This window comes from Onychostruthus taczanowskii, unplaced genomic scaffold, assembly GCF_017590055.1.
Source record: "Onychostruthus taczanowskii isolate IOZ18803 unplaced genomic scaffold, ASM1759005v1 scaffold63, whole genome shotgun sequence".
Classification (NCBI taxonomy): Eukaryota; Metazoa; Chordata; class Aves; order Passeriformes; family Passeridae; genus Onychostruthus; species Onychostruthus taczanowskii.
The window spans coordinates 2669094-2690816 of NW_024504012.1; the positions used below are offsets into that span (position 1 = coordinate 2669094).

The 21723-nt window shown below is 45.7% G+C and overlaps 2 protein-coding genes across 3 annotated transcripts; one reads left to right on the plus strand and one right to left on the minus strand.

Moving 5' to 3' along the window:
• Positions 1-3175: 3175 nt before the first annotated feature.
• On the minus strand, positions 3176-17109 carry DARS2 (aspartyl-tRNA synthetase 2, mitochondrial). Of its 2 annotated transcripts, XM_041420009.1 has the most exons (17): positions 16898-17109; positions 15785-15884; positions 14972-15038; positions 14616-14717; positions 13464-13559; positions 12721-12844; positions 12020-12066; positions 11216-11322; positions 10374-10443; positions 9661-9840; positions 9186-9293; positions 7941-8003; positions 7619-7771; positions 6489-6707; positions 5459-5569; positions 5175-5250; positions 3176-4092 (listed from the first exon to the last, which is right to left on the minus strand). In XM_041420009.1, exons 1-17 carry the CDS (start codon positions 16965-16967, stop codon positions 3905-3907), a joined length of 1881 nt encoding a protein of 626 aa, XP_041275943.1. In that variant the 5' UTR covers positions 16968-17109; the 3' UTR covers positions 3176-3904. The 2 variants fall into 2 exon arrangements, with proteins under 2 accessions (XP_041275943.1, XP_041275944.1); XM_041420010.1 differs by lacking the exon at positions 14616-14717.
• On the plus strand, positions 17031-21675 carry CENPL (centromere protein L). Its single transcript, XM_041420014.1, has 4 exons — positions 17031-17335; positions 17479-17730; positions 18653-19195; positions 20008-21675. The coding sequence occupies exons 1-4, from the start codon at positions 17114-17116 to the stop codon at positions 20077-20079; spliced, it is 1089 nt and encodes a 362-aa protein (XP_041275948.1). The 5' UTR covers positions 17031-17113; the 3' UTR covers positions 20080-21675.
• Positions 21676-21723: the final 48 nt, after the last annotated feature.

Genomic DNA, 21723 nt, shown 5'->3' on the forward strand with positions numbered 1-21723 from the left:
GGCATTCCTGGGATTGGGAACATAAAAAGCCTCACCTCCTGCTCACACCCAGGATAAAATAGTGGGTACAAATCCAGCTGCAAACAGCTGAAGCCATTCTTGGCATATTTCAGCTGACTTTTTACAAATGATAATACTTTCTGTTTTCAGCAGAACTGGGAATTCGTCAGCACTCTGAACCTCTGGGTATCTGCAGCAAGGGATTACACAAAGCTGCTGTGATACATTGCAATTTGGTAAATTATATTGTAATTTAGCTAATCTCGAGAGAGATACCAGCACAATACCGGATTAAACTCCATATTAAATTCTGGGAACACTTTCTGTCTTTGTGGCACTTTACACAAAACCCTTCCAGCTAAATTCACCCAAACCACCTGGGATGGCTGAAATCAAAGGCTTCAATTTCTCCCCAGCTTGGCCCAACCTGAAATATTCTGGATAGGCTTGGAAACTTTTAAGGAAAAAAAAAATTAAACTAAAATAACAACTCAGACTTTGGCTGATGAGAATCCCACCAGAACACTACATTCCTGTTCTGGAGGAGGGACAGGGGGAATATACTCAAATATTTTCACCAGAAAATGATCTCTGCTTCCACAAAGGGGTAGTATAAATTTACTAGAGGGTTGTTCTGGTCAAATCTATTGAAACAGATACAGAGTAGGTTCTCTTAGAGGTGGGGAATAATCATTTTACCAGTGTTTTGTTCAGATCCAACAGAAGAAAATCAGTAAGAGGTGGGGTCAAAGAGTGCAGAGGCCTCACATCCAACCCTGGCTCCTGCTGGAGCACTCCTTGTACAACAGTATTGCCCACCCTGATCTTCACATCCCATCTGTGCCAGTGGTGGAGCTCTCTGGAGTGGACAGGATCGTGCCAGGGAACATTCAACCTCACATTCTTACCTAAAGAATAATTCTTAACAGAGGAGGATTTGGCATGTTCCAGCACAGCTGACAGAGAAGCATTTCTCCACAGGTTTGTCTGATACAGGGAAAATAACAAAGAGCAGAAGCAACAAGGGGTCTGTGATGGTTTCAACATCTCTTTTCAGGAACACAGGCTGGCTTTTTTTTTTCCAGCAAGCAGGAGATACTGGTCTGCAATATGACCAGCCCTGATTTCCATGGATTTCTTTGTACTGCCTGTCTACTCTTGTTCCTACCAAAATATGCAGCTAAAGTGTGCCAAGCAGATGGTGGTTTCAGGGATTTTCTGTAGATTTGGCTTCCACAAGCAAGGCCAAGCACAATCTTACACAATGCTCTATAAAACAAAAAACAAAAAAAAAAAAAAACAAACCCCTTAGTGTCTTCTCTGTGGCAACATTCACACAACCCTGGCAAACTCACACTTGTCTTAGAAGCCACCTTCATTCACCAATCCAATCTCAAATGGTTTTCCTGGATTTGGGACACACCTTTTAACATTTAACCTAATTGTGGCAGGACAGCAGCAGCCCAGACAAGGTGTTTGGTTGCATTTTTTATTTCTAACTGCAGTGAGTCCCTCATCTAGCAGTGGGTAAACAACCAGCACCCAGAGCTGCTTGCACAAGAGGGATGTGCATGGCTGGGAGACAGCTCGCTCACATGTTTTAACAAGTGCTCTCAAAAAGAATTTTCCAGGCAGGGTTACATTTCTGCCTGAGCCTCCCAGAGCATCAGCTTCCCCTTGAACACTGGATAATCCTAATTTGGGACTCAGCAGAGGTAAACAGCATTTGCCTTTGCAAGCAGGTGCTAAGCAAGCAATACGCTACTCCTGATTTCACAATTAAAAAGCAAAGTTCAGCACATTTTGTTTACAGTTACTATAAATAACAGCCTGGGGGGAGTGAAGAACTTTTGAGAGTAACTTATTTCCTATGTTCCATGACCTCAAACAAGACTATGACATCCCTGCTTTGGGAACACAGATGATCCTCAAGCAAGTTCCATGCAAATCTTAATCACACTACCAGTGAAGAAATGAAATCAGAAAATCCAGCATCCTCTAAACCAGCAGTCTGAATACAACACATAGCCTGCAGTGGCTGTACTTTGCACCACCACTGACAAGTCAGAACAAAAATATCTGGTATAACTGCCCCAGGGTGACTCTCCTCCCTGCAAAAACAACAAAAATTAAATAACTGTATTTAAAGTCACAGACTCAGTTGAATGGCAACCACAAAGATCATAAAGTTTATCATGGATCTGCTTATGGATGTGTTTTTCAGGTCAACTTCTCTCTGAAAACTGATCCTCACTCCATTACTGACAGCTTCTACTCGGGGAAAGAAAAAAATGGTTAACTACAGATAAATTGATTTCAAATAGAAATGAATAGCCCATATGAGGAAAAAATGAAGGAATTCAGTGTTTGGCTAAAATGAATGTGAATACAAATCCAGGATTGTATTCACATTGTGTTTTGTTTTAAATAACATTCAACGAGCTCTGAAAGTAACAATTATGCCAGAAGCAAAGAAAGTATTTTTCTTCCACACATGTAACTCCATCATTTTATAACATGCAAAGCAGCAGCAAGTCAGCTCTAGTGCCACTTTCTATGGATGGCACTCAAAAAACCCCAAAAACCACCCTTAAGAAGAAGAGCTGCCTGCACTACTGATTCTTATCAGCAGGACAGGTCAGTATTTAAATAACAACTGTGAACACCACTATGCAATGTTATCCCAGATGTGGAGACTGAGTGGCCAACCCTTGGAGCAGACCAGGACCTGACAATCTGCAGGACAGGCTGGAGCTCACTATCAGCTCAGACTGCAGTCTTCTTTCTGTCCTCCAGCACTTCCTCTGGCATGTGCCTCCTGCTATCCTTCCCAGCTGGGACACAGGAGATCTCCCTTTTCTTCCTCTGCACCATCTTCTCACCTTCATCAAGGAAACTTTTCCTCAGTTTCTTCACCTCCACCTCTCCTCAGAACAGTCACCCCTGCACTGTGGATGTTCTGGTGTGGGACAGGGATGATCGGTTCCCTGGGAGGAACTTGCTGCTGCCTCGCTCACCACTGCAGCAGCAGGTTTGCAGGAACAGGCAGAGCTCACAGAGGCTCATGCTGTGCTCCCACAGATTTCTTGTCATCTCCTGGAGGGGCCAGGAGTCACAAAGCCAAACTGACAGCTTGCTGTTGCAGAGAAAGCCCAAAGCTACACTCAGGCAAAACCACACTGCCAGGTAAACTTTATTTATAAACATACAAACTCCTGACTGTGCTGGAAGCACCAGGACCACAGGCCCCAAAAACAGATCAACACCTCTTTCAGGAGCATTACAAGGACAACTGTTGCAAACATCATCCATGTTTCTTCTCCCTCTCCTTTGAAGGGAAAACACAGCTGAGTGTCAATTCCTCATTGCAAAGTTCTGCATGATCTGGTATCCTCCAACAGGAGACAAGCTGCTGGCTGAACAGAAGTCTGGCTGTGCAGTGTTCAGAGCTACTGGTCCAGCACAGTTTTACTGTCACAGTGCTTAGCTGACATGATTTAAAGAGGATCATGATTTAATTCCTGCCAGGGAAGCTGTCTATCTCCTCCAGATGGGAGGAGGAATACTTTACAAAGGACATGTAAAAATTGAGAGTTGGGAAAAACCAGAACCCCTCCTCCCTCCAATATGACACCCTAAAGCAAACAATCTCAATATCCTATGCTAAACTTATATTCTTTGCTATTGATTTTTACATGTCCTTTCCATTACCTCCCAAAGAGGAATTGCTATCAGGAAGATCCCTTATCTACTTCCCACTCCATCCTGAAACTGCCACAGCACAGTGGAGCTGGACTGTCCCCCACCCTGCCACCACAGCTGATATTTTCTGAACTGAATCCCGGCCTTTAGAAGCTGTAAGCACCTCTGGTTGCTCAGATCAGCTTACATCACTGGCGTCAAGTCAGTTTTTCTTTGCCTCTTTTTCTTCAAGAGGCCAGGAAACCTGAATGTGATACGGTTCTAGTTCTTCTGGAGTGACATAGTCTGGAGCGTTGCCCATCAGGTCTCGTCCCCTGAAGGATTTTGGAAAGGCAATGACGTCCCGGATACTTGGAGCGTCAACAATGAGAGAGATCAGCCTGTCAAGTCCTACAAGCAGAAAACAAATCGGTGAAACACTTGAGTTATGGCTCTGTATTACCTCCCCTGAGTCAGAAAAATCAGAGAGATTGAGGAGGTAATATCACTGAGCTTGAAGAAAAAGAGTGAGGCAAGTAAGGGAGGAAAAAAATTAATCTCAGCTGGTAGCAGAGAAACAGATTTGCCTCGAGAGCAGAAATGTCTACCAAAATAAAGCTTTTCAATATTGCAGGAAGTTCTGTGGCACACTAAGGGCTGCAGGACACAGACAGCAAACACAGCATAACAGAACTTGGGCAGCTGAATGGCAGAACGCTGGCAGGGCTCTGCTTTAGAGCTTACAGCTCTGCATCAACCAGTTTGGAAGGATTACAACTACTAAGAAGAATTCAAAAGGAACAAAAGCCTCTGGGTGACTGGATGGAGGAAGACCATCAAGAACCTGCAAGACCACAGGTTAAAATACCTTTGTTTTTGTAGGCTTTTTTATTTTGGTGAGTGTAGGGAGGGTGTTGTTGGTCTGTTGGGGTTTTCCCCTCTTTCTTTAAACCATGAACTTGCATTGTTCTAGGGAAGAAACCAAACCATGACATTTTCTGAATTAATGAGCAAAACAGGTGAGGAGAGAAGGGAAGTGAGATGGCAGCAGAGGGGAAGGGTGTGAAACACAAAGTGCCACTGCTGTCCCATGCCTCCAGGCAGGCAGCACAGGGATCCTGCTCTGGCTGCACTGGAATGGAACAAAGCTGACCCAACTTCACTGAATAGAGGGTTTGCAGATCAGCAGATAAGGACCATCCTCAGAGCCACCAATGTCCTTGCTTTCTACCTAAACCCCGCTGTGACTCTGGGGAGGAACACCGTAACTTTCTACTCTTGGCAACCACACCTCTGTTTCTTTCCACAAAGCTGCTGCAGAGATGGAAGCAGCAAGGCTTTTCCTAACAACCATGAGCCTTGTTCCCTGGATCTGGTATGCAAAAAAAAACCCCACACCAAAACAAAACCCAAGCAAACAAACAAAAAACCCCAAACAAACAAACAAAAAAACCTCAAAAAGATCTGCATCTGTAGAACTATAGATCACTCACCTAAAGCAATTCCTCCATGAGGTGGAGCTCCAAATTCCAAAGCCTCAATTAAATGGGAAAGCACCTCGGAGTCCTCCTGCAAAATCACATTAAGAGGTGTCACTGGACAAGCAATGTTCTTCCTATTAGCAACACAAGATGAAGGTACAATGAAATCATCCATTGCTCAGGGCTAGGAGTTATCTGAGAAGATGAGTGTTTCTTTCAGAAGATGCAATTAATATTTCAATTAATCAGTGCTTTTAAATCTCCAAGAGAGCGTTAGAGTCATCTGTAGGTGTTACCTTCAGCACTTTCTCCAGCACAAAACGCTGCTGTTCTGCACTGTGAATTCTGATGGAGCCACCTCCAACCTCACTGCCATTCAGCACAAGGTCGTAGTGCTGGCTACGGACCTGCAGAGAGACAGGGACAGGCACCTCGGTGAGGCTGGCCCACAGCTGCACCTAAAAACAACCTGCACAGAGGTGCCAAAGGCACTGGCAGTGAAGCCATGGAACTCTGAAAAACTGCTCTCTCAGGGGTACATTGCAATTCAGGTACCAGTCCTGCTGGAGGCATGGGGAGCCTCTGATGTGGGAGAACAAATCCTTTGAAAGGTTTATCAAACCTGAAGCAAATGAGACAGGTCAGAATATAAGATTTGTGTTTCCTGTCAGTTCCTTTTGCTGGGGCACACTTGCTATTTGCAGTAATCAGGAAGCCATCTCTTCCAGACATGTACAAGATCACAGAATCGCACAATGGTTTGGGTTGGGAGGGACCTTAAAGATCCTCTAGTTCCAACCCTCTGCCGTGGGCAGGGACACCTTCCTCTATCCCAAGCTGCCTCAAGCCCTGTCCAGCCTGGCCTTGAACACTGCCAGGGATGGGTCAGCCATAGCTGCTCTTGGCAATCTGTGCCAGTGCCTCACAGGGAAGATTTTTATCCTAATACCAATCTAAGTCTACCCTCTTTCAGTTTAAAGCCATTTCCCCTTGCCCTATCACTGCTTGCCCCTGCAAAATATGCCTCTCCAGCTCTCTTGTAGCCTCTTTAGGCACTGGAAAGGACTCTAATGTTGCTCCTGAGCCTTGCCTTCTCCAGGATGAACAACCTCAGCTTTTCCAGCCCTTCCTCATAGCAGAAGTGCTCCAATCCTTTGATCATCTTATCAGCCTCCTCTGGACTCATTCAAACATATCTACATCTTCCTTGTGCAGTCAGTGCCATGAAACAACATCACTTTTTACACTAAACCCAGCTGCTGCTTGCCTGGTTTTCCACGGGAGCAGCTGTAAGAGAGCCAGCATGGCAGGCATGAAGTTGGTTACCTTTGTGGGATCAGAATACAGGAGGCTGGCATCTGAAGGATGAGGGGCAGTGAAGGGGTGATGAGCAGATTCCAGCTCAGTGGGATTCTCAGCCTTGGGGAGGAAAAGGGGGAAATCCACCACCCAGAGGAAGTGAAAGGCTGTGGGATCACGGAGTGCCAGCCCAGCTGCCTCCAGGAGGTTGGCACTCAACAGCCGCAAGGCTCCTAAGGCAGAGCACTGCAACAAGAAGGGAGAGGTGAGACAGGGTCATTGCACCATCAGGGAACTCACTCAAACACCCACCAGGCAAAGAGTGTTCCATGAAGGAAGCACCACAGACAGCATCAGCTGGAATGCATCGTTGCCTTGAACACTTTAGCTTTGTATCCTGAAATATATCACCTTCCTGCTGAGGCAGCAGCAGCACCAGGCTTTGACAGAGACCAAGTAAGGAGCTTGGAAATCCATGTTTTTCCAGCTATTTCGTCTCCAGAAGTTTCTTAGACTACCCTCCAGCTCCACACATGTGGATTAACTGGGGAACCACATCTAAGATCCACACTTTGCAGACAGAGAAATGAAGGCACAGAAGACGTGACACCTTTGTTTTATTGTTTTATTTCTCTCTATTGAATACAACAAAATGTTGGCTATTGAGCAAAGCATGACACCTTATAATAAAACAGTGCTTTATTTTATTGTTTTATTGTTTTATTTCTCTCTATTCTTGCCAGCAACATCTAATGCCAAGAATAGAGAGAAGGATAGAAACAGAATCTCTCACCATTGCTGCTAATAAGTCATGCACTTATGGGAGACACAATTACCTAGCTGACCTCATTTTGCAATCTGCTTGATGCCTCAAAAACGAAGTTAAAGGAAAAGAAGGCACTGATTTATTGCAGGATTTTTTTTTATTTCAGCCTTCATTTCAGTTACAAGTCCTGCCCAGAATTTGACTGGGGGCCATAAAAGTAATAGGCACATTTCATGCTTTATCTGCTGTTGCTATAGCTGCCGTTCCAGAACACAGAAAATTAGATGATGACCTATTTTAATAATAAGAAGAATCAGACTAAGGTCAGATAACATCAAAACCATCATGAGCAACATTCAACTCACAGAGCCACCCAAGAAATGCCTCCTACCACTTGCTTGTGCTCTCCAGCTGCCAGCAGCACCACATCACCCTCCTGCATGTCCAGTGCTTGGATGAGCTCTGACTGCTCCTTCTCACCGAGGAACTTGGTAAGCAGAGACTTCAAGCTTCCATCAGGTCTGCAGATAATTTCCAGGATTTCCTGGAGAAAGGTAAGGGTATGTTCAGTGCAGTGCTGCCCTCTCTTGACTTGAAGCATTACATGCTCAGACTGACTATCTGCTACTAAAAACTGCTCTCCTACCTCCCTCTGCCTGTATCACTCTTTGTCACTCACCCTTCCCAAAGCCTCAGAAGAGTTTCTGTCTCACCTGGTTAAACTGGGATTTTGCAGACTCCTTCAATGACTCCAAGTCTTTATTTGTAAGATACCTCTGGGGAAAGAGCAAGAGAAGACACAGCAAAGATCAGCTTGGAAATCCTAACTAGGTATCAAATTTATTGACTAAGCTGGTTTCAAACTTCTCAATTCTTTTGCTCCTAGTTCAAGTTCTTATGAAGGCTGTGGAACAGGACAGGGTCCTTAGCACTGGGCTGGGTGTCTGCTCTGAGGGCTCCTTTCAGGAAGAGACCCCTCCAGATCTACATTTTTTCCTCCCTCTCACAGATAAACATATCTGGTCAGCAGGGTCAGATCACTGCCTCCAGCCTGCAGAAACAAGGTTACACCACCACACTGTGGATGGGGAATGCAGAGCTCAAACTGGAGGAAGAACAGAGAAAAAACAACTGGCCTGACTCTGACATGCAAAGCCATGCAGTAAATGAGGACCTGCATCAGGTCTCAGAATCTTGATTTTTTTTTTCAGCTACTCCAGTGTTTAGGGTGTTCTAGATGCCATTTTTGTGTTGCTCAAACACCTCTGTGCCCTCTTGTGGGAAGCCACTAACTTGCACTTTGTGCCAAAATGAAAGGAATCCCAAGGGAAACCATGGCCCCTCTGCTCCCCAGATAAAACTCAGTATTTAGAGGAGTTGTTTTTTCCATACTGTCCAAGCTACAAAGATGCCTACAACCAGAAATAAATCTGTTTCCTTGCCAAAATGCAGGGCTGTGTCAAAAGTCTTCCACATCTATTGTCAGCCTTGATTTTGGTCCATGACATTCTCATTACAAGACATTAACTGTACCCAAAAACGTAGCTAAAGCAAACAGGAGGAGGACTTGGAACCACCTGACCCTTCTCTGCCTGTCCCAGAGCTGTGCCACGCCCAGCCCCTAAACCAGGACAAATCTCCTGTCACAAGGCACAATTTATTATTGAGATGCACATCAAAAAGGTCATAGAAAGCAAGGTGAAACCCCGAGAGGGTTCCTTACCCTCACAGGATCTTGCAGCTCTATTGTTTTCCTTCTCTTCCTAAGGGTAAAATACTCCTGTTGCCTTATCATTCTAACACCACTCAGCCCCACCTAACATGGATTACAACCAATCCCAAGCTCCCTTAAGAGCACCAGTAATAGCAAGGAACATTTCCATACCAACAAAGGAATTCAAATTAGCATTTTATTTATTCCACATAAACCATAAACAGGATGTAAGAGCATCACTTACCACTCCCTGAGGGATACAAATGGCTCTGATGGAGCCATGTGGGTAACTGAGGGCATTCTGCACAAAGTGAATGTTTGATCCTCGTAAAACATCACTGATATCCACGATCTGACAAAGGAGAGAGCACAGGAAAAAGCACTGCTGGTAGGAATACAAAGCAAAAATTCCTGCACCTGTGTCTTAACACCTTCCACACTATTCCCTTTTAGAAGCTTTTGCTCCTAAAACAGTCAAGATGCCTTGCTCCCTAGCACTACATCACCTTTAAAATAAAGTTTTATTAGAACATGTATTTTTCACAGTCATCTGATTAAATCCTCTCTTCTTCAGCAGACTGGACAAAGCAGCAACAATGGGACAGGCACCTTGGGTAAATTACAGCACTCAAAACTCCAGCCAACCATGTATGCACGATCCAAAGGTTAGTAAAACACTGAAAGGAAAAGCTGCAAGCTTCCAACGGGCAAACCCTCACCTTCATCCCAAAGCGAGTGTCTGGTTTATCAGTCCCATACTCAGCCAGTGCCTCCTCATATGTCATGGAAGGGAAAGGAGTCACAATAGAGCCTCTTTCCTCAGGCCAGGAATGTTGCAGGAGGCCCTCTATGAGCCTCTGGATCCCAGCTTGATCTACAAACGACATCTCTATATCTATCTTGAAACAGAGAAGAGGGGGGGAATTCCACATTAGCTACAGGTTGTGCTTTCACAGTGCTGCTTGTGAGTACAAAGCCAGCAAAACAAGAAACAATGCACAAAATGACATCACAGCATGACTGCATTAGGGCAGGAACGTGCTTAGGATCACCCTCCAGGCTGATGACTCAGGCAACAACCTCCTCAGAGCGTGAATGAGGTAAGGATGACAAGGACACAGATGCAGCCTTGAGTGAACCAGGCTAACTCAGCCTGGCATTTCAAGGCTGAGGAATGGGATGTCTGACCTAGCAGGAGGAGGAGATTGTATCATCAAAGTAAAATCACTCCTGCAACGTAATTCCCACATCTGCACCTGGGGCACTGCGGCCAGCCAAGGACAGGAACCACGCACTCATCCCACTCCAATTTCCAAGGGCTGTGAAACACCAAAGCAGCACCAGACTAGCACAGACTAAGCCTCCAGAAGGGAAAACAGCTCTGAGCCACCTGGGTTGAGGAGCAGGGAGCAAAGGAGCAGAGGCTGGTTACCTGGGTGAATTCTGGCTGCCTGTCAGGCCGTGAACCCTCGTCCCGGTAGCAGCGAGCAACCTGGAAGTACCTGCAGTGACACTTTGACTTAGATAATGATTTCAAGTATCCTGAACTCAACTGTGGCTATAGAATTGACCATACAAAAGATGAGAAAAAAAGAAGTAAACCAGAGAGAGAGGGCTCTGTTCCTATAGCAGATGATCTTTGTTCCCATCCCTTCAAAAGAATGGAATTTTGAGTGGAAGCAACTCTATCAGCAGCTGCATCCATCTCCAGCCGTATGTTCCAGAGGCACATGGAGACTGCCAGGTGAGCTGTCCTCCAAGGGCAGCACACTCCTCTTTATTCCACCTTCCACTCCACTCCAGGACTCTCCTAACAGCCATGCAAAACTCTCAGACAAACCTGGCATGCAGCTCACCGTGTGAACAATTGTCTGTCTCCCTGTCCATCCATTCGATGTGGAGAAGTAAGCTCAATTAAAGGCTTTGCACTTGGGCACCCTGACATGCCTTTCCTTGTCTCAGTCATGCTCAGCTGCCCAGCCCCACCTCAGTTAGCTCTGTAGGTTACTCCTGGAGCAGCTTTCATCACACATTAAATTTTCTGCCCTTCAGGTAGGCTCTGCTTCAGATCAGGTTTGCATTTAACATAGCAGTAATCAGCTTTCCAGAAGGATACATTTCATCTGACTATAAAGTCCCAAGTATTTAAGGATCCGTCTTCAAGACACAAATTCTTGGCAGTGAGTTTTTTCAGGGAAGTTTCTAAACTTCACAAATAAAGCAATCAAACCCTAGACAGGAGATGCAGAGAACAGGGGTCCAAGGAACTCTTACCTGTCCAGGCCTCCAACCATGAGGAGCTGCTTGAACTGCTGAGGACTCTGTGGCAGAGAGTAGAACTTGCCCGCTTCCCTCGAGGGCACAAGGAATTCTTTGGCTCCCTGGCATCAGAAAGAGAATTTACAGAGCTCAGCAAGTAAGTGGCCCCGATTCCTGACAGAGCAAACACTGGAACTGCAAGAGGAAAGGACCCTTTTCTCCCATTATGAAATCCCACAATTGAGGAAATGGCTGTTTGTACACTACACTTCATATTTGTTAACCAACTTGGTCCAAAATATCTGAAAGGAGAATTCTCTACCTTCTTCTCTGAGAGACTAATGCATAACAGACCATCCAAGACTGGGGTTTAAATGCAAGAACTCCAGGCCAGCTGCATCAACAATTCCTCAGCTACAGCTCTCTTCTCTCTGACTATTTTTTAAGTGAAAAAAACTAATATAAGATCAGAAACTAAATTTACTTGAGTATGATCTCTACAATAACCTACTGGTTAAGAGATAAATGCTGAAAAGACAGTGCTTCAAAGTTTTTTGGGTTTATAATCCCAGGGTAGACTTGCATTCAACATGTGCTCTACAAGGCAGAAGCTTATCTTGTTTGAAGGTTCAAAATTAAGACATGAGTTATCACCTCTCCCCTTTCTCTCCCTCTACTTTTAAAAGGATCTGTGGATGGTATCAGAAATTCCACAACCTGTCATTTAGCAAGGGAAAAGCAACAAAGGCTGAGTGGCAACTGGAAATGATTCAGCCCTGACTGTGCAGCTGTAGGAGGCCAAAAGCATCACATACATACCCCTGGGGTTCTTTTAAACAGAGTTGGAGTTTCTACATCCACGAACCCTGGGGAACAAACACAGAATATGCTGAGAGGAGGGAGAACTAACATGATAGAGTAGGCTAGAATAGGGTTAGTCAGCAAAATAGGTCATGTAGCACACCATGGAGCCTCTCCAAAACCAACACACTTTACTACTTCCAATAATTATTCCTGTAATGACAGATCTAAAGGCTCTGAGCTACTCTGATGTCCTGCCAGAACTGCTGATGACAGAGGACTCCAAACAGGCTGAAAATGTGTTAATTCTCTATCTATTCTGAACCAGGCAATGATTTTCCAAAAAGCACTTCCTGATTTTAAGAGAAGCAAAATCCCTAAACAAAATCCATCCCTCTGACATGCCTCAACTGGGTGATCAAAAGAAGGCAACTACCTGCAAAGAGTCTTTTCTCATTGGAAATAGCTAATTTGAAACAGGTTACTCACAACTTCATCCAAGCTGGCCTCGAACATTTCCAGGGATGGGGCAGCCACAACTTTTGTGGGCAGCTTTTTCAGGCCTGCCAACATCCCACTAAAGACCCCACCAGAAGCAAACACGTCCTTATTAAGCGTGACCAGTTTGGAGCAGCAAGTTGGTTAAGGAACCTCTGCCAGCAGAAGGAAAAAGCAGCAGGGAGAGCTGGAATGTTTGCTGCTCCAAGCAGCTCCCTCACCGTGGAGGTTGCAGAGGTACTCGCGCATCCTCATCACCACGCGAGAGCGCAGCCGCAGCGCGGACTGCAGCCGGAAGCTGCGCAGGTCCAGGTACCGGTACTGCATCCGCAGGGCCTCCGACTTCTGGGGAGGAGAGAGGGTCAGGGTTAAGGGACAAAATTCAAACTGCACGTCCAGTCAAGGTGCTCCTAAAGCCACAGAGAAAGAGAAGCTAAAAAAGGGACGGTGCTTGGTTGCCACAATGTGCCCGTTATGCACAACCCACACAAATATGGCTTTGCTTGAAACAAAGACCCAAACTGCCCACAAAAGGTGTGGCTGCCCCATCCCTGGAAGTGTTCAAGGCCAGGCTGGATGAAGCTCTGAGCAACCTGGAGGCATCCCTACCCATGGCAGGGGGTTTGGAAAAGGATGATCTTTAAGGTTCCTTCCAACCCAAATCATTCTGTGATTCCATGAGTCAAATAAAACAGCCTCATTTCACACTTAAAAAACCCAGCTTAGCCCTATTTCTTTCACTCTTTCCTTTACCATCAGTTTTTCCTGAAATCTGGAATCATTCAAGCTAATTGGAAATAAATCCTCCCAGCAAACAAACAGCACCCCTGTTTCAAATACCATCATTCCTCTGAAGTGAAGTGGGGAGAACCAGACTCGGCTCTCAGGTGTTTTGCCACCACCACCCTGGGCAAATTCCCAATTTAACAAAAAGCCACCACTTTGATAAGAAAAACACAGACACCTTGATAAAATCCTTGATTTCAAAAGGCAGCTTCTTGCAGGAGTTTAGGATCTCTGCAGTCTCTGCCTTCACTTCAATATCCCCTGTTGGCATTTTCTAGAACAAAAAGGCAAAAAAACTATAACAGCTGGACAAAGGTATTTCACAGATGATCTAAGGGAAAAAAAGAAGCAATGTGATTACCCTCCCTGCCTTCTAACACAGTGTATAAATCAGAGAGCATCTCCCAAGGACAGATTTATTCCAGATTTCCCTTCTCTTCAGAGAAACACAAGTGACCTCACCAAAGTTGGCAGCTTCTTTCCCAGTAGCATACTGGTCTCTAAACACAAGAGCCCCAGCAAAACCACACAGTGTGGGTTTCAGCGAGCATGAGCAGCAGCAGCCCTTAATATGAGTCAAAAAAGGCAAATATGAGGAACTTCTCAGAATTTCCAGTTCTAAACACCATTTCTCAGAACTGGTCTTCTTTTGACTCCATCCCGAGGGAGGGCAGGCAGCTCCCCTCACACAGCACTGAGGCACAGCAAAGTTCACTTATCCTGCAGGACTCTCACTATTTACCAGGGGAAAGGACACACAGCCTCCCCACAAAACCAGAAATGAATAAAGGAAAGAAAGGCATTGCTTGAAGCCTGGATTTTAAGTGGACATCTACAAGATGTAGCAAAAAGGTGTTATGATCATAAATACAGTCCTCTTTTTCGACCTGCCAGTTGTATGTACAATCCTGAAAGATCAGTCTACAGCTGATTACAATGACAGCTGAGGAATGCAGAACATTAAAAAAGCACTCAACCTCTGTTTCCTATACAGGCAGACCAGCAGAATCAATAAACAGGTGGAATTCAACATGACAAGATTGATTTTCAAGCAAAAGAAATTCCCACCACACTCTGAAAGCATGGAAAAGCCAGCATTATCCTTGCAAAGGGCTGGGATCCACTTTAATTTGTGGGTGCCTGCAATGTGCTCTGAGATTCTCCTGTTATCTGACACAGCACTGATTGCACCTCACACTATCTGAGGATGGGCTGTCACACAACCAGAACCTGACAATGCTCTCACACAAAGCCCACCATAATCCCACCATCCAGGGGTGTTTCCTTCAAGGAATAAAAACTTTGAGAGTCTCTCCCACCCCATCCTCACCGGATTCTCCTGCCCCAGGGGCCGGGGGGACACTGTCCCAGTGACCCTCACCACAGACTCCAGCGGGGCGCTGGACAGCAGCTCCTTCACGTGGGAATGTGCCTGCAGGGAGAGGACAGGACCTCAGAGGAATCCAAAAACAGGACAAAGGCACTGTGGCCAAGCACCTCAATCCAAAATGACTCTTTTAAGGCACGGGAAACAGCGCTGATGCTTCTGTTGCAGTGTCAGGGCAGGGCTCTCACGACACTACAATCTCCTTGTGAGTCAGAGCACTCAGTCTGACAAAGTGGCTGCTGAAGCCAAGCTGCCAAAGGAAAAATAAAAACACAGACTCATGTTTTGGTAGCACTTACCTCATCCTGAGGAATGATGACCTGGGTCAGTCCCTGGAAATCCCTCAAAACCAGGAAGAGGCCTTGTCTGATCCATGAAAAGCACAAAAAGAAGAACATTTTTTCACAAATTTAGTAGTTTATACTTTTTAAAGCATATGGCAACTGGCTACACTTTTAGAACCCTGCAATTCACCCCAAAGCACTTCCAAGTACTGAATTATGGACACTTTTCCCACACCTGAACCTAACCTGCACAATTCATTTCACATTGTGACCAGTCTCAGACAACATACAAATAACCAGGAGAGGCAGGATTTTAGCTTGAACTTTCATGCACACAGAACAGGGATTCTGGACACATGAATTTTCCTGCTGGGAAACAGAATTCAGCTAAAAACAATTAAATAAGCAATAAAACTAAAGTTCACGGGGAATAAAAACAACAACAACAAAATCCAATCATAAGAAGGGGAGCACTCGTCCTATAAAAAGTTCCACATGAACAATCCACACTGAGAGTCCCAGAACCATAAATCTTGATTTCTTCAAGCTGCAGCAGGGAGAGCTGCCATTGTGCATTATCCATCAAAAAACTGCCCAGTGGGGCATGCTCTGGTGTCTTCAAAAACAAGATCACCACAACCACATTGCAATAATCCTATCTCCCTTTCTTGAGTCCCTATCCACAGCTGCTCAAAGATGAGACACTCAGGACCTCCTAAAATCAAAAAACCCATGCAGACCATCACTGGAGAGCCATGCTGGATGAAACACAGCTTAGACTGGATGTGGCAAACAATCATCTCCATTTTCACCATGGCTTGCACTTACCTTTGATATTGAACCCATCCATACAGGGTCACCCTCTGGCCCACGTGAGCAGCACGCAGCTCTCCACACGTGTTGGTCCGAGTGACAAAACTGTTGAAGTCTCAAAAAAAAAAAAAAAAATATATATACATAATCTCTCATAGCTTTTACAGATGAGACAGAATAAATAATAGTTTTCCCTCCCAATAAAGTTTTTATATATATATAAGTTATTTCTTATATAGATCTGCACTAAGATGCTATGTCATAACATGAAATTAAACTAGTCTAAATGTATTTTAAACAGGGATTATTTATGTTTCTCAGTTCATAAAGATACATGAACATAGCCTTGCTGCAAACTGTTTCCCTGCAAATTTCAGGAGCAAGAGAAGCAAAAAAAAATCACAGATCAATCCTGAGGGATTCTAACAATTCCACGTTTAAATCTAGAATCATAGAACAGTTTGGGTTTCAAGGAAAGCTCATCTCATTCCCCTCTACTGCCACGAGCAGGGACACTTTCCATTATCCCAGGTTGTTCAGAGCCCCACCCAGCCCGGCCTTGGACATTTCCAGGGATGTGGCAGCCACAGCTCCTCTCAGCAGGGTCAAGACCTCACCACCCTCACACGGAAGAATTTCTTCCAATATCCAACCCAAACCTACCCTCTTTCTGTTCAAAGCCATTCCCCCTTGTTCTGCCACTGCAGTTCCTGGCAGTGACACAGCAGAACAGGGCTTAACCAAGAATTCAATACACATGGAGAACAGCCACCACGCAGGTGTAAATTGAACAGGTCCTGCCTGAAACAACTGGAAGAAGGCCTTAACCATGGTTACAGAAAGGTGTGCACAGAGCCCCGCGTGCCTGCAATCACGGCCTAAGCACACCACTTACAGAATGCGCAAGGCTCAGCTTCGGGAGAAGCCCCAAGGATGCCATTACCTGGACATATATAAATAATTCTTCATGACAGCCTTTAGAATTAAGAGATTTAGAAACAACACTTAATAAAGTGATACAGGGAAAACAACTTGTGATATTATTCGACTGCGTGGACTACCGTGACCTGTACCCCGGGAGAAAAGGCACGCAGATCTCGAGGGGATGGGAGCACCGCTCCCCCTCACCTGGAGCCGCAGGTGCGGCGGCAGCGGCCGCCCGGTGCAGCGCTCGCACCAGCAGCCGGGGCAGCGCCATCCCGCAGCCGCCCCTCAGCCGGACACACGGGAGGAGCGCCACAGACCTGCGCGAAGTGAAAAACAAGAACTCCGGGCTCCGGAGGGGAAAAGGGAAAAAGAGGAAACCACGGCCGCCTCCTTCCCTCAGTGCCGCCCGCCCCAAAAATGGCGGAAGGGCGCGCCCTCCGCGCGGGGGCCGACGGGAAGAAATTCGAACGGCGCGGGCGGGCCGCGGCGGCCATGGCGGAGGAGGCGCTGGAGGACGGTGCAGTGCGGACTCTGCCCAGCCTCAGGCGGCTCTCCCGGGCTCTGCCCTTCGGACGGAGCCATGGCCGCCTCGGCGTCAGCGGCAGCGGGCGCCTCGTTGTGCCAGCGCTGTGCTCTCAGGTAAGGAGAGGCGCGGGCGGCGGCGCCGCCTCCGTGTCTCCTCCGTGTTTCCTCGGTGTCCCCTCAGCCGCGCCGCGCCGCGCCGCAAAAGCAAACTGTAAATCGAACTTTAACCTTATTCCTTTTCTTTTGTTTCCCGCTAGGAAAAGGCGGACCCGCAGAAAACAGCGTTCCTGCTGCGTAAAGCCTGGACGCTGTACAGCGTGACCCCCCTGTACGGCTTCCGCCGCGCCCGCCTCAGGGACTACGCGCGGCAGCTGGGCGCCTTCATCGCCGCCGAGAAGCACAAGGGGCTGGCCGTGGAGGTGGGCGTCGAGCTGGACATCAAGGCGGCCCTGTCCAGCCTCGCCGAGCTCAGGGGCAGCGAGCTGGACCAGGCTGCCCTCCTCGTGCAGGTGAGGGGGCTGGTTTGTGAACGCTCTGTCTTGAGAGAAAACGCCGAAGTTAAACCCTAGCTGCGTGGAATGGCTACTGGGGCATCCACTGTGATTTAATGAAACTGAATTCTGTTTTTAACTGGAACTGAACGTTTGTAGTCTTAAGCTGTGCCGGGGGAGGTTTAGGTTGGACATTAGGGAGAATTTCTTTACAGAAGGGATGATTAGACATTGGAATTGGCTGCCCTGGGAGGTGGTGGAGTCACCGTCCCTGGAGGTGTTTAAGTTAAGACTCGATGTGACAGTCAAAACCCTGGTCTAATGACAAGGTTGTGTTTGGTCACAGGCTGGACTTGATGACCTCAGAGGTCTTTTTCAGCCTAATTGATTCTGTGATCTCCCCAAAGCAATGCATACACTAAAGAGCAAGTTTGAGTTCAACTTTTTAACAGCATCAGAGTATGACTATACAGAGCAATCTCTGATGTTTCAGTTCAGTAATTAATTTACTGCCAGGACGTGGATGGGTTTTTTTTTTCCTGGATAAAGCATAATCCCACTTCCTGGCCAGAGCTTAATTAATATTTCTGAAATGTTTTGCTTCGAGTGAAATGTGCTACTGAAGTGTCAGGTTCACTGTGTCAGTGGTTGTAGGATGTACCATGGGAGTTAAGCAGCATAAACTCAGATCTCAGGACTGTTCCTAAGGAATTTAGAAGTGCTTTTTCTGCTGTTTTCAACAGAATTGCATTCAACTTTTAGGGATGTCATGGATAGACTGAATAATTGTATGTGTTTGACACAAGGGGAAAAAAAAGCCACTTTTAAAAAAAGTCTTAAAACTTTAAATCAATATCTGTTTTTAGCTGACCAAAAAAAAAAAAAAAAAAAAAGCCATACCAGTACAGCAGCATTGCAATGCTTCTTCTCCCCATCTCAGCTCTCTTCGAGGTCACGAGCCTCCTCCAAGAACTCTGAGGATAAACCAGTGTGGATGGGCTGGTTCTGCTCCGTGTTTGGAGATGACTTTTCCGAGAACGTGCCGGAGCACTTCACCTGCCTGCCCCTGTTCCTGAGCCACGGGGCCGAGAGCTACACCTCCTTGGTTGGCAGCTGGTTCCAGAAGACTTTCGACTGCTGCTTCCGCCGCCTGGCCATCAGCCCGCTGAACCTCAGCTGGATGGTGGCCATGTGGGCCGGCTGCAAGCTGGACAGAGCTGCCTCTGCCGTGGAACTGCTCTTCTCCGTGCCCCGCCTGTCGCAGCCCCTGGATATTTCCTACGCCATCCACCCAGAGGACGCCAAAGCTCTGTGGGACACGGTGCAAAAAACGCCAGGAGAGATCACCCAAGAGGAGGTGGATGTCTTCATGGACTGCCTTTACGCCCACTTCCACAGGCACTTCAAGATCCACTTGTCAGCTGCCAAGCTGGTGAAGGTTTCCACGGCGATTGCCTCGGCACACTGTGATGGGATTGTAAAGGTGAGGCCTTTAGATTGTCCTAATGCTGGCCAAATAAAATAGCTGTACCTGAAGGTCTTTTGTTCCTTTTGCGTGATTTCTTACAAGGAATTGATAAACCCTCAGCTTTTACTAGTCATATTTAGCTTTAGAGGTGGGGCAGCTGCCAGTACAGCATTTTATTACTGTGTTGCAGCAGAAGCTACTTGCCTGCAGCAGAAATAGGTGTATTAGCTGTGGTATGAACAGGAAAGTTTCTCAGGCCATAGAAAACCTCATTTTGGACTTAAAAAGATCCCAAACTTCAAAAACATTACTAGCTTTCTAGTACTGTAGTTATTAAGACACAGGCAGAAGACTCCTTCACATGTAAACCTTTTCATAAAGGTGCTGATCTTTCTACCTTCAATATCCTTCAAACCACAGAACATTAATCCTTCAAGCAATACAATATTTACTTCTGAGTTAAAGAACAGTTTGTGTAAATGCAGTTGTTTAAATTTACCCTCTGATGAAGAGCACATTGCTTGTTTTTATCTGTAATAGCTTAAAACTGTCTGAAACAACTTTTTCTGTTGCAGGTAAGTGCACAGAGATATCTCAGACTTTCTGAAGGGTGCTCTTGTGGAATGTGTGCTGTGTAAATTCAGTTACAGCTTTTCATAATGGGACAGAATTCAAGTCTCATGCAGTACGGGAAAAGTAAAGCAGCAACAGAGCAGCTGAATAAACACACAGAACACTTAGTAGTTTCCTTCCAACCAGGGCTTCAGGGTGTGGAAATCTGGCAACTGCAATTGTTCCTTTGACAGGTTTTTTTCTCTTTCTTGCAGATTCTACACAGCCAGTACCTGCCTGGAGTGCTGATGCTACTGACTGAACTCGCAATCTCTCAGATACAGTGAGAGCCATTTCAGTAGCTCCTCATACTAAAAAGGCTTTCTGTTTGGACCATGTGCTGAGAAACCACCAGGAAACTCACTCCTGCAGCATCTTCTTTCCTCTCATTCTGGCTGCCCAAAGTCAGATTGCAGCTCCAGCACTTGGCTGTGTAATTCCATGCACAGCAAAGTCAAGCAGGCCCTGAAGAAGGGCTGCAATGCAAACTTGTGACAGCATCCTGAGCAGCTTTGTTTCTCAGACTCCTCATTTCATTTATGTGCAGGTATCAGCTCAGAGACAAGCAGTGCAAGTTCTCAATGCAACTTACTGCCACGTATTTCTGTTGTTTCAAAGTTGGTTTTCACTGGACAGCCTAAGCTACGCAGACCTTAGCATTGGCTAAACTGTGATTAGTCTTGGGCTAGCCTAAATGCAAAGTTCAGCACACCTGAGAAAGGGTGCATGCTCTACAACCCAGGCAGAAAAATCCAGGTTTCTAACTCCCTTTTTAACTTGTTAAGGGTACTTGGTAATGGTGATAATGTTCATTCATGTTCCAGCTGGGCATGAGATTGGACATGAGGCACTTGTCAGCCTATTGGTCCTCCCAGACAAGTTGATAGATAGGAAAGTAATGTGTAGATAAGCTTGATAGTTACTAGGCTTTGTCCTGATATTTGTAATCTTGGATATAATCCTGTAGGCCAGAGAGCTCTCAGGGTTGAAGCTGTGCTAGAATTTCATGTTGGATCCCTCCCTTCTGGAGCAGGTAAAAGTTCAGAGGGACACTTAAGGAGGAGAAAGTAGCACCTGCTGAGACATTTTTGTAATACAGTACTAAATAAAGAAAATATTTTCCATCTTTTGTCTTAAGGAAAGACCACCACTGTCTAATTAAATATATCCTTGCATGGAGCTTATTTCCAATTACAGCTTACCTGACCAAACCACTCCTTGTTACTTATTAAATGCTTCTGTGAGCAGCAAAATTCCAAGTCTAGTTTCTCGCTTCACACTTGTGCAGCACCTCTGGGAGCTGATTTGTGCTATGACCTTCTCCCAAACAGGGGTGTAAGTTTCCTTTCTTTTCCCAGTATAAAACTGCCTAACACATGACATAACTGCATGCCTAGTTCCTAAGCTGTTTCCAGAATTGCACAAAGAAACATGCACTTGGTTTCAGATTCTTTACTACTTGAAGATGGATTGGTTTTGCATGTTAAGGTTGAAATCTGTGCTAATTCTTACCCTGGTAAAAGCAGCAAAGTGATCTTCTGAAGGTCTTGGCAGCTCAGCAGCTACTTAAAACTATCACTTCTGATGCTTTAGTTTCCTTTTTTGAAATACCTCAGACAAAGTTTGCTATCTGGAGTCAGAAGAGCACAAGGTCTGGAATTAACTGGTACCTGTATTTGGTTTGAAAACAGGACTGTTACACCCAGGGCTAAGTTTTAAATCTGATGCTCAGCTCTTTCCAACCAATTTGCATAAATAATCTCTAAAAACCTAAATTCTTACAGCCTCTTTTAACCTCTTCCTTGTGTTGTCCTCACTGTTAAATGCAGTTAAGTGAGCAGAGATAAGATTTAGCCAGATAGCACAGGAAAAGCTGGTTCTGAGCAATGTGAAGAGTAACAACAAACAGCAGAGTTTTAAGCCTCTTTTAC

Coding starts and splice junctions, on each gene's coding strand:
- DARS2 (XM_041420009.1), bottom strand. CDS start 16,967: ATGGCGCTGCCCCGGCTGCTGGTGCGAGCGCTGCACCGGGCGGCCGCT. Junction 7,772..7,940: donor CAAAATCCCAGTTTAACCAG/GTGAGACAGAAA, acceptor ACCTTTCTCCAG/GAAATCCTGGAAATTATCTG. Junction 5,570..6,488: donor TGTATTCTGATCCCACAAAG/GTAACCAACTTC, acceptor GTCTCTCTGCAG/GTCCGTAGCCAGCACTACGA.
- CENPL (XM_041420014.1), top strand. CDS start 17,114: ATGGCGGAAGGGCGCGCCCTCCGCGCGGGGGCCGACGGGAAGAAATTC. Junction 17,336..17,478: donor TGCCAGCGCTGTGCTCTCAG/GTAAGGAGAGGC, acceptor GTTTCCCGCTAG/GAAAAGGCGGACCCGCAGAA. Junction 19,196..20,007: donor ACTGTGATGGGATTGTAAAG/GTGAGGCCTTTA, acceptor TCTTTCTTGCAG/ATTCTACACAGCCAGTACCT.